Source organism: Chaetura pelagica, unplaced genomic scaffold, assembly GCF_000747805.2.
Source record: "Chaetura pelagica isolate M959 unplaced genomic scaffold, ChaPel_1.0 scaffold70, whole genome shotgun sequence".
In the NCBI taxonomy this organism is placed as follows: Eukaryota; Metazoa; Chordata; class Aves; order Apodiformes; family Apodidae; genus Chaetura; species Chaetura pelagica.
The window spans coordinates 2,039,893-2,053,094 of NW_009952265.1; the positions used below are offsets into that span (position 1 = coordinate 2,039,893).

The 13,202-nt window shown below is 36.8% G+C and overlaps 1 protein-coding gene across 1 annotated transcript in view; it reads right to left on the bottom strand.

Moving 5' to 3' along the window:
* Nucleotides 1-12,110, bottom strand: part of RAD51B (RAD51 paralog B) — a 392,370-nt gene extending 380,260 nt beyond the window's left edge. The window contains exons 1-4 of the mRNA XM_010007683.1: nt 12,027-12,110; nt 11,222-11,335; nt 8,341-8,457; nt 1,577-1,713 (exon numbers count right to left, since the gene is read on the bottom strand). Coding sequence (XP_010005985.1) covers nt 1,577-1,713; nt 8,341-8,457; nt 11,222-11,335; nt 12,027-12,110 — 452 coding nt within the window. The remainder of the gene's footprint in view (nt 1-1,576; nt 1,714-8,340; nt 8,458-11,221; nt 11,336-12,026) is intronic.
* Between the last annotated feature and the right edge of the window lie 1,092 nt (nt 12,111-13,202).

The window sequence follows — 13,202 nt, forward strand, 5'->3', positions numbered from 1 at the left end:
GCTGAACTCCCTGCAGTTTGTCATGTCCTTCTCAAACTGAGAACCCAAAACTGGACAAAGGATCTAGATGCAGTCTAAGAGGTATGCAGTAGAAGGGGTAAGTGATTCCCTCACTCTGCTGGTGCTGCCCCTTAGAGGTTGCAACACAGAGTATAAAATATAGCTTGTTTGCTGAAAATGCATTTAACTACCATTACCAACTGAGCAATACTAAATATTATTGAATACATAAATATTTTCATCCTTAGTAATAATGTTGTTTTACCATGTTTCCTTTCCACATCCTATTCTGTTTTCAGCAGTTCCATTTTCACTTTCACTTTTTTCTTAAGCATTTCAAACAAACCTTAACTTATCCATTAGATACTACTCTTTTTTCCTATCTACATTCCAGGGACCTGAAATAAAAATTAAGTGATTTGTAAGAAAGAAGAACCATACTGTGCAGAGCCACTGCTTGAAGTTTTTTTCTTTTTAATATTACACTTCTGGTGTAAAGTAATTCAAACTTTTGTGAAATTCACTTGCCAAAAACATGTTTAAAAACCCCACTCTTTCATCCATAATTCCAGATGATTAAACAATGCAAATACCTTTGATTTGATACTCCAGATTCATCTTAAATACATAATTTATTTTGATGAAACTTTTTTTGCTATTTTTTTCTACAAAAACAAGAATAAGAATACTGTATTTGTACCTGCCCAGACCCTGAACTTTTGAACTCACCAATTCCAAACAGTGACAAAGGAACAGTCATCTCAAAAACATCAAATCCTCATGGTTTAGAAAAGTTGGTAGATAAAAGTAAATTAGAGCTACCTTTACTGAAACACCTCCACATTATTTCAACAGTTAATGAATGAAGTCAGCACATGACAGCAATAACCAACACATGCAGACATCTATAGCTCTCAAACAGGTACAGCACATACTGTCACCTGTCCATTCAGCAGTTAGAAGATAGCATAAGTGTATGGCTGAGCCCTTTCAGTTGCATCAGCAAAGTGGAAGATATTAGAAGAACCAGAGATGGAACAGAGTTAAGGGAATATTGTACAGGATGGCCACCAAGGACACAGGAGAGATGTGAGGTTACTGCAGGAAAAAAAAAGCGCAGAAGGGCAAGGGGCCTCACTCAATAGAAACAGACATAAATCTGAAGGAGAACTGGCTATGTCAGTCCTACTGTTCACAGGAAAACCTCCATTTCCTTTGTACTCAAAATGCTGGGCCTTTACATCCTCAAAACCTTCCTGCTAACTCCACCAGCTAAACTGCAGAGAAAGATTAAAGATTCGGGACTGTTAAGACCATTTACAAATTAGAGACTGTGTCATCCACCTCATCATACCACAGATGGAATCTACAACATCATACAAATTAGGAAGGTGAATAAATCATTCTGTGAAATTAATTTAATCATCTGTGGAATAAGTGCACATATGAGATGAATATATAATAACTACCATAGGTATTGACTTCATAAATGCTTAACTGTTGTTCAGAAAATAGGTTCTGAGACAAACAGTGCTAAAGAAGTTGCAAGTGTCTATTTTAGAAACTGGCATCTTACCTTTCAGCACTGAACGCAGACTCTGTGTCAATGTATATAACAGCCCCATCTAGTCCTCCCATGCTTACAGGCAGTGTAGCCACAACACTCACCATAATACAAAACTGAGTTTTGCCACAACCTGGTGGGCTAGTAATCTGGAAGAAAAAGAAAAAAAAATAGTAACATAAACAAGAAATTTCACATTTATTTCACCCTAATTATACATTTAATTAAGACTCAGGACTCCTCAAATTCTGTTCTAGTTACCCAAGGAGGAAACAGTCACAAAAAGATAGCCTGCAGCCCACAAAGAGCAACTTAACTCCTTACAGTTCACTCTTGGATCTGTCCCTTTCAGTCAAATTCATCCACTGAAGAATAAACGGTCCTTCCTCAGCATTATGCTTCTACTTTATTTCTTTGACATCCTTTTTTACCTCTCATACTTAAGGTCCTCTAAACTCCCCCTCCTCCTCCAAGATCTTCCCTAGAGCTACAGCTAGTTCTCATTCTCTGTGCTTCCTTCTAAAATAAAGCATGATTAGAAGAATCACAGTTGACATTCACATGACATCCATGGCCTTTAGAGCTGAAAAAAAGTCCAGCATTAATGAGATCATAGATGTAAATGCCTCCTTAGGAATCATCATTACTTTGCTGACAACCGGGTCTCCCTTGGAAATCACAAGGATAATTGCTTATATTCTGTAAAGACTGAATATTGAATATGAGCCACAAAAGACAGATTGTATCTGCCCCAGAGACTACAGCCTGCTATGGAGCATGTGTTTGGCCATTGATGTTAACTCCCTATTACCACATTTCAATATTAACACTATTTAATGATCCAGACCAGCTTTTACCTGCACTTATGAAAGCCTGCTCTGGTTAAGCAGTATTCAAGAAGGGCACAGTCAAGTTGTGTGAAACAGTTGCAGTACGATTTTGGCCCAAAAGCCAAAACACAAGGATCAAAAGAATACATTATTTGATGAGATCTTCAGTTTCTAAGAGCAACATTTTTCTACTAGAGATGGCAGTATGCTGTTCTTTATCCACTGTAGACCTTGCAGAGATTGTAAATGAATGCTGAGCTCTCTGTTCAGATTATTATATGTTCATTACTATTACAGGGGGTTCTTTAAATACAGTATCATATTGTCATTGCTTCTGGGAAGGAAGATGGTAACATCTAAAATACTAAGAGGGCTGAAAACCAGCAAATACAAAGCTGAAGTGACTTTATGCACTAAAAACAGAGTTATGGGTTCATTCTGATGCAAGTAGAGACTAAATAATGCAAGATAAAAGTAAGCTTCTCCAGAGAAGTTAAACTACAAAATGAAGCATACACCCTTCAAACACCTAGTCCTGCCAAAACAAAGGATTAAATACAGAGCTGTTGTTTTAAATTAGAAAAGAAACCCTACAACAGACAAACTCAAAATCAAACTGATTTTTGAGCTGAAACGCACAAAAGTGTTTTTAAGTACAAATGCCCTTTCATGACAAGGTACTGCAGTATTGCTATGGTTTCATTTTAAGCAGCAGCAGTATCAGTTGAAGCATAGAGAATCTGCAGGGAAACACTGACAGGACTGCCTTAGCAACAGTTACACATTACCTACTGTTAATAGTTAGGTAAAACCCCTTCAATCACTTTTGTCTGTAAACAAGGTCTGAAAACCAAGCCGTATCAGTCAATCTACCTGAAGCTTTAATGCAAGACAAGAATTAGATTATTTTTGTTTAGAAACCTACATTACATTTAGTGAATTACAGATGAGGAGTTAGTCATATTCATGCAATTATCTGTCCTCCATCTCGTGTACTTAAATTACAAAATATCATATAAATAATGGCTGCCACATTTTAATATGAACCCATAACATATACAAAAATTGCAGAGGCAACACATACTCCTTAGACCATGACAGCCAAAGAATCTCACCAGCTGTTTCTAGTTTAAAAAAGACTTGAAATATATGAGAAGAGGGCATCAATCCAGTTGTTCAATTAAAATGTTTGGACAACTGTGAGGAGACCGCAAAAACATTTGTAGTTTCATCCTTGCCTAGGAGGTGCATTTGAATCAACATTTATTTCAGTGGCTGATGCAGGAGCTAATTCAACAGCAAAGCTGTCCAGGCATCTAAGGATATAAGCACCATCAGAGAGAGGGGATTTTGCAGTATGAGCTAGTACAAGAAAGCAAGCTAATGCAACAAAAAAGCATTTATGTTCCCAAAACAAATTATACTTCTTTTATCAGCATTCCTTTAAATGACATTAAAATGGGATTTTAAATAATCTACAGTTAACAATTTTCAAAAACTGTCATATTTTATTGTATTTACCACTGTTTCAGCAAGTGTTTCAAACAATACAATCTTACTTCAGAACTAAAAAACCAAAACTAAAAACCTTCTAATATAATTTCAACCAAATGTCTGCAAAAAAGTTTGCTTAGTGTTTTACTCTAAATTTGTTCTGGAAAAAAAACTAGTCCACCCAAGTAGAAATGTGAAGACTACAAGAGTTTTTCATTTAGCTCTGCTTAATAGAACAGATTTTTATTTTTCAATAAGCTATATATTCTTGTTTCTGGCACATCTGTAGGGTTTGGCTGAAGTCACAAGGAGCTAATTCTTCTTCAGCTCCTAAGGGATTAAACTCTTCAATATTCACAAAATCATTAATTTTTCCTCAGAGGAGTTGGCAAAAGCTCCAAATCTGACCACAAAATTTCAGCTATGATTTCATTTCCAACTTAAAACTTAATAGTGGTTTGGGAAAAAAATGGTCCAAGACAATGTAATGCAAATCAAATGCCAGTGACACTCAAAAAGCAAACAGCTTTGGCTGAAGATACCACCACAAGTCTTAACCCTGTGGCTTATCTAGTCAAATTCCAAGTTTCCAGTCACCCTCACTGCTGCGTACAGTAACAGGAAGACAACAATTTAGCCACACCAGTCAGGAAGTAAATGCTGCACACAACATACTTTTGAAGAGAACTTCTCTCAGACTTAGAATATCTGCCTAATAAGAAAAATACCGAAGGGAATCTGCTGATCACCTTTGTTCCAGTAAGTTGCAAAAGAGCAATTTATAATTAAGTTCCAAAATCACATTAATCCAAAAGCAACGTGACCCAAAAGCAATCACAAGCTGCAGTACAGCATCAAAGTAGGAGTAGCAGCCACTTGATAGCTTTCTACTAAAGATTCACCTAACAATCATGTTGAAGAACACTTGCAGAACACTGCAGAACACTGCCAACCTTTGGAACTATTCAGATCTCATTACTCTTGCAAAAATATTTTGCAAAATCTCCAGAACTAGGCTTTAAATGAGAAACTCAGTTTCTGCATAGTTGATTCTTCTCTGCCTAATACGTGCCCTAATCACTTTCCACATTTAGTACCTAAAAGGCAGATAAAAATCAATACTTTTTTTAAGACACTTCTTAAGTTAGTTTAGACATCTTAAGTTTAGACATCACTTAAGTTAGTAACCTAATTTCTGGACAGTACACAGTTCTCTCTATAGTATTTCTGATTAAATAGTTATGATGCATCAGTATTGTCAATCAAAAGTGAGTGTGAAAGCAAGACCAAGTTACTGGTAGAAGGATGTAGTCCTTGCAGTTCTGGTCTCATCCACTAGATGTCTTTTACAGACCTCAACATCTCAATCACCTCGTGACATCACCTATTGAGGGTAACTGCATTAAGCAGATCTCTGTATTTTTTAACCAAAATGTGTTAGAAAACAAAATAACAACAAAAAAATAACGAAATTTAAAAGTTTGTTTTCAGAAGAGAAAGTACACCTTCCCTGGAGCAGTGCTTTTTATTTACAATGAGATTAAATTTCATCCTATCTTTTAATATAATTTCCCCCCCAACTATCTTTAAATGGACTGATCCATACAGAGTGTGGCTATTCTTAAAACAAAGTTTAGCAACAACTTCCCAAATTTTCTCATATCTAAAGATATCATTATTTTAATGAAACACTGATTACCAATTGAGTATTGGCAGCCAAACTGAGAAGTATTACAAAAATACATCACTCTGGAAAATTAAGCAGTTGCATTTACTTCCTGAAGAGCATTATTTTATACCATCTCAGGAAAACGACAATTGACATCCATGTTTTGAGATAAGCTGTTTGCAGAACTTACTTTCAAATGATTAAAGAGAAAAAAACATCTTAAAAAAACAACACCCAAACTATGGAAGTCAAAGGTTAGCTACACTCCAGTAAAACTCCCAGAACGTTAACCACTGCTTTTCCTCTATCCCCCTCTGAAGCAATGCCAAGACCATGGTAATCAACAAGCTTAAAGTCTATCAGTGCTCCAATGAATACTACCTTGCCATTCTTCAGGCAAGGACAGGTCAGACAGTCTGCACTGATTGCTGAATGAGAGCTACACTCAGGATTAAGAAAAAAGACAAATATTCACGACATTGTTATCAGAAGTCTTGTAAATTAACTGAGTGGCTCTTCCAACCAAAAGGATCACATCCACTTTTTTTTCATGAAATTAGGAAAAAAATATTCTAGGATCCTTTAAAGCAAACTTTTACACTCTGGTCATCTTTTTCTCAAAATTGCCAAGCCATAGGAAGGAGGGCAAAACTGACTGGGTTATCTGGGTTGACCTATAGAAGGTAACATGCATGTTTTGGGCACCACCCACAAGTTAGTTCACAAGCTCAAGGACAACAGGCATATCACAGAGAAGACATCTCTATTCTACTTCTTTCTCCTACCTGTGCAGCAGTGCCTCTTACACTGCAAGTAAAGAAGCATAATTCAGAAGTTTAAGTGGCACAAGCCTGTGAACAGCCCCTTCTTTGCCTCCACCAAGAAAAAGTCAGTGGACTAGAGAGAAATCCTGGAAAGCCAGATGCTATCTGCAAGAAAGTATAATTTCTTTTCTAAGACACGCTGTGCTATTTTATCAGCTGATTGCATGAACAATAATCCAGAAGAAATGGAGACAAACTACACCTAGCACAGTCACTGATTAAAATATTTTTAGGAACAAAGAACACATCCCCTGCTGAAGGCACTATCCTCAAGAGCAGCAAAGTTACAGCCTCAGGACCCTGTATACCCTACTACTGCCTTTAAGAACAGCTCTTTCTTCTTCAATGAGACAGAATGTAGCAAGTCTTTTCTCCCAGAACATAAAGAGTTGCAGTACTCATTTTAAGATTTAGTTCTTCCAATCCGATTTTTTTAATAGTAAAATGGTAACAAAGCTAGGCCTAAATATTAAGAAAATACTAATTCTAACAGATCAATATATGTTCATGGATGCTTTCCTAAACACCTGAATCATGTATATTCCTGTACATCACACACAAATACTCAGAATCTTTAAAAAGTAATATCCCCTCATGACATAATAGTTTACTAGAGCAGAAACTGATATAGCCTAAACTCAATGTTGCTTAAATAATAATATGTTTTAAGTCACTCCTGGACTTCATAAGTGATTTCTATCTGAGATCAAAACCAATCTAGTTTGATTATAGGGTGTGGAAAAGATGTATTTTTCTCATAACAAGATTTTCTTAACTTCTCACTTCTACTCTACTGTGGCAATTTGCCACAAAAGACAAAGAAAAGCACTTTGTAAGGACAGTTACAGTGTTGAAGGAAAAAAAAAATCAACCTGTCTAAATTTAGAGCACAAGGCACACTGCTTTTTTCCATGCATTTCAAGTACACAGCTGAGTTCAGAATTGAACTGCAAGAAGGCAAGTATAAACATACTGCATAAAACCAATGTCTGTCTAGCTCTGGATTCCATCTCTACTGAGGGCCTACAACAGATGGTTGGGGGAATAACATAAGAAGAGGGCACTAATCTATTGATAGTCCCTCCAATAGATACATTCCTTAATCTCCATTTGTAGCTCAGCAAATTCCTAAGCCAGAGATTGCATCTTTGTCTTATTATAATACCCAATGACTTCTATGAGCATCTACAAAAATCTTCTTTCCACATTACAGAAACTATGCAAGTTATTATCACTTCTATGAGGCCAGACAGAAATCCAGGCACTAGTAGATGAAATGTCTCCTTTTTCTTAAAAAAGAATTCTAAGCAAAATAGCAGTATTGCATCCAAAGTCCAGAAATTGACAGTTATAGACAAATATGCAACTTGTGTTGCAATGTATGTGCATATAATACAGGCCTTAAAGTAGTGGTTCTTTTAAAGAATCTATTATGTACTTCTTGCATGAATTAGTAACATTTCTATATAAAAGCTCTGTAAAGTCATTCTCAGCCATATGTATTTCACATTTTTGTCCTAATTGCTTATTGTAACTCAATAAAAATTAATGACTTGGTGAAGACAGAGTGAGTTAGTATTAAAAAGATAGACTCTGGATTCAGCTCTAATCACAAAACCATACTGCAACTCTCCCACTGCAAAAATCCAGCCAAATTTCCTGAAAAAAAGAAAACAAACTCTTTTTTAGAGAAAAACAGGGTCTCCAAAATTTTTTAATTCCTTCATTTTCCCACTTACCTGACAAGCTGGGAGAGGGGAGGGAAGCACACAAAAACCCCACAAAAACTAAATCACAAAAAGGGTGCGGCCTCTACCAATTTAAAAAAAAAAAACTCCTCATCCAAAACTTTTGTGCATTTTGTGGTTACAGCATCTGACACAAGACAATCAACCTATATATGACTTTTGACTTCTATGTGTGATATGCAACTGTAGTAAAACATATTAAACAAATTACCTCTGTGAGGGATCCACAGGGCACTCCACCATGCAAGACTTTATCCAAACTATGCAGCGTGGTGGATAAAAAGGCTGAAGAGGGATTGACATAATTCCTCAGTTTCATTTCATAAGCCTATGAAAGGAGGGGAAAAAAGCAAAAGAAAACAAACACACCAATCAGAAAATTATTTTTTACAACGGAAATAGCAAATTTCTCATATTTCATCAACCTAAATGGACTTAACACGTGTCAATGGAAAATTATTCCTATCTTCAGCTATAATCCTCTCTTAGCTCATTACCCTTTCTCACATTAATATCCCATTTAAAGCTCACAGGGTAAATTTAAATGTTTGTTGTATCTCCCTCACCACAATATTAAATAATAAGCCCTTAATAATGATGAATCAAAGGTTTTCTCTGCTCCTATTCAACAAGGCTTGCTTTCAACCTGCAAAACTCCAACTTCTAAGTAATCACTACATGTACAATTTGTGACCAATGCAGAACATTCATGTGAAACCTAAAACCAAGAACTTCCTGACCAACATTCATCACCAATTTGAAGCTACTTGAGCTGAAATACCAGTTAGCTAAAGATTCCCAACTCTTTGAACAAGCCTGGGATGATCCTGTAGCCATTCACAAGTTTCCATTTCTGTGAGGAACGCTAATCAAGAAGACCCAACAGATAAAGCTGAAAATATGAAGCCCTGTCACAGCGTCCCGTCTCAACCTGCCATGACTGACCACTCCAGAAAACCCCTTTCTCTACACCTGAGAGAAATGTAGGCATCTGATTTATCCCAGTTTTAAAATAGTCTGCTGGAAATAGGGCATATTATGGAAGCACCTTGACTGGAATAATCAAAAACTAAGTAAATAACCATACCACCAAATACTTGGATGTTTCAGTCCATACTTGTTGAGCCAACAAGTGAGCATTTTTGCTGAAATTGATCAGAAAAATTTCCAGATAGCTCTAACAGCAGGCTAAGATAAGATAGTGTGTACCTCCTGTTTTTTTGCTACAGTTCCTCCCTATGTTACGACAAGTAGCATATTGGAATAATATTTGAAATTTGTTCAGACCTCTGTTCTTCAGCTTTGTTGAGAAGAAACACGTAAAAATAGCTTTCAAGACACACAACAATGATGTTTACCTCACTCAAATGGGATCAGAATTTGTGCTCAGATTAACTTTAAGAATGAACATATGTACTGATGAAGAAGGATTTACAACATCTTTTAATTTAATCATTTTTTGTTTAACCTCTGACAGAACTTAAACCCTGTAGAATGGAAACAAACCCTGTAGACTGTGAAAATAATATTCTAGTCTAGCTTTCCTGCCTAATATGGACTCTAAAACTTTACCCAGTGTTTCCTGCATTTAACCCACAAAGTTAGAGTGGAATCAAACTTTCAGTGAAAAAAAATTTTTTTTTTAATTGTTAAATCAGGAGGGCAAGTGCATGAAGAATTACCACATCCTTAGACAACCCTTACCAATGGTAACTTATGTTAGTTTCTAAAGTTTTTCTTATCACTTCCCATATCAGGGATTTATTTTTTAATTTACCTTCCAACCAATGGATCTTGTTCAGCTTTTTGTTCAGCTAGACTCTAATAGAATTACCTCTTCTACTCAGCATGTAATCTGATCAAGTGACCCCTTTCCTAACTTCTTCTCTGATGAGCTCATCAGGCTTCTACTGCAAGGCAAGTTTTCTAGAAACTACAAGTTCTACTTAAGAGTATTTCCCCCTTACTTGTAACTCCTACTATCCAATTTTCTATTTTTATTTCTTACTAAAAAATGTTGTCTAACCTTCTTGTTACACCAGTCACTCTGACCTGAAGTCCATTTGAAATCTTGTGTTTGCAAAGATTTAATCCACCTTCCTCAAAAATAGCTAATATCTTCTGTCTCTGGAAGTACAGCCCTGTACTGTATGCACTTACACAGCTGGTCATCTATCAGCTGGCTGTGTATTAACAGTCCTTGACAACTGCTGACATACCTCAATGTCTGCTAAGCTTCTTAGCAATGAAATATGATTGAATAGTGATGTGTGGATGACAGGCAAAAGCAAATGCCAGGACTGTATTTAAAACTTCCATCTGTCTTTGATTTATTGATTGTTAACAGTTATTGATGGAAAACCAGTAAGTAGCTAGCATTTAATTCATTCAGTGTAAGTAATTAATTCTGCCTATCACTAATGCAGTGTGTTTGTGAATGTGAAGTTTCACACAGCTACTGCTACAGTTACTATGCCAATTATACATAATAAACAACTGTCCATGTCCCCTCTGTTCTAAAAAGACACCATTTTTAACATCTTTTCACCTGAATTCAAAAAAGAAAACCAAATTCAGCCACTGCATTGCTGCTAACATCTGTTTCTCTCTTGCACTCTCCCCAGTGAAGCTACCAGTAGCCTAGACCACACTCATTTACATGGATGGAGAAAATCCTCAAGATATTCTCAGGATCACTTCAACTCTTGGCACCAATTCTATGTATAAAACAAATTTATACTCAAACTCTTATTCTTTGCTTGCGATAAACAATGCTTTTTTCCCTTCAATTGCAGAGCCCAAACTAGAAGCAATTTTTATATGCTAGGTGGCAAAAAAGAATGCCGTGTTTCCCCATTACACTCAAAACCAGTTCTGCAAGCCTGAACAATCTCTTGAGGCTACACTGACTATTAAAAGTTACTGAATCAAATTAAAGTGCCTCGGAGATCTAAATTTGAAAACACAACTTTTATTTAATTGTGCAATCAAAATGAGACATCACAAACCTCCCAGGTAAAGCAATGAGTGGCACTGTTTAGCTTTTTCCCAGATCCTGTAACAAAACCAGAACCAACACAAGCACTACTTACTGTCTGCATTTTGGGAGCACAAGCCCGGCTGACTTTACAAACAAGCTTCTGCACATCATAGTAGCTTTGTCCTGTCACTTTCATTAGCTCCAAGAGGGAAAGACATAAAAAGTCCTGAAAGACAACAGAACAGTTCAGAAAGCTCAACCTAGAAATTACGACTAGGGACTAAACAGATGCAATTTATACACAGCTACAACACATTCCACAGGTTTACCAACTGTGCCATGTTATACACTATGATGCTGTACCTCTCCTACCTTTCTGTGATACCAGGAAATTAAAAGGAATTGTATTCATATTTAAAAGTCAAAGGACCAAACATCCAAGAACCATGTGATGGAATTGCAACAAGATAACACCTTTTTGCCCACAGAAGTATCTATCTACCTGAAAAACACTCCAAATACATCACATCTTCTAGATCGCAGTCCTAGGACTAGGTCCTGTGTTTCTGATGCATATTACTGCAACACATGTGTACACATTTTTGTGAAGTGTTCACATATGGATGTCTTACACCATACAAGCAGCAGCTGCACTCCCCTACTAAAATAATCTTCACATCCTTTAGAAGTGAAGATAGTAAAGACATACAAGTTCAACTGTTTTAGTTAGGTTGCAACCAGGAAATGCCCCCTACTTTGTAGAAAGTAAAGCTCCCTGTAAATTAAACTACCAAAAAAAAGTAGTTAAAAACTACTTAAAACACACCCCATACCACCACCCCCCCCTTAAAAAAATTAAAATTCACCAAGCTAAGCCCCAGAAAACAAATCCCACAAACATAAAATAACCCTTTCACCTGACAGGTAGTGATCTGATGGCGACTCAGCCTTTCACAGAGCTCCTGAGGCAACCTTGCTCTTCTTAGTTTCTTAGCAGCCATGCTCCCCTATCTTCAGGGCAAACAAAAAAAAAATCAAGTTTTATAAGATGCTCAAAATAGGACTATGCAGACAATTACACTCACTCTACAAGAAAGAACAGGAACGCATGCACACATATGTGTGTGTATATATATATAAATTTTTTAATGTGATCTAGACTCCCCATATAAATCTATGTCATATTAAATTATATTACTACTCTGAAAGCAGTTATGTTAAATTGTATCTCTTCATATTTGACCATGTATGAGATCATGCCAGCATGGACAGAAGAGTCAGTATAATTTTAGGACAGATGCTTTGGGGACAAAACCAAGCTGGGAATTACTCAGTATTGAACTGAACAAGAACTCCTCATTCTATACTGTACTGGAATGAAATAAGGCCATCTTCGGATGCCTAAACACAAATAGCAGAGTAATCACAGTAAGTATTTAGCCCTAGAATATGTATTGCTAGATCATAACACTCAATTCTGGTGACCCAGGATTCATGATAGGTCTACAAAGAACAGGAAGGTGCCAGAAAGGACAGTCTCACAGAAACTGAAGGGCTGGAAACATACTTAAACATGGAAGGCTCAAGATGGTCAAACCTGTCAAACCCATCTTATAATGTTCTACCTATCAACTATGAAACAATTGCAGTTAATAAAGAGAAATTTAGCCAACAGTGTAAAAAAAAAGAATCAGAGGTTGAAGATAAGCACATGAAGACAAGAACTAGAATGAATGTAAACATTACTTCATTCTACAAGTTAAGATAAATACCATTGGACCAAAGCAGCAACAATTCCAGTATATTCAGTCACTTAAGGAAACTGCATTTATTGAGATTCCTGCTTTAAAAGTATCTGATGATTTCAGGTAAGCCTCAGACAATGTTATGAAGCAGACACGATTACACTACCACTATGAATCCTTCTCCCCGCAGCCCTCAGCTATTCGCATCTGTCCCCCTTTCTGGCTTTGACACTTCATTTCACTGAACAAAACTCCTCAGAACAGCACTCAGCCCTTCACAGCCCCTCCCGCCGCCGGAACCCGGCCCGGCCCGGCCCGGCCCGGCCCGCCCCCCGCCCCGCAGGGCCG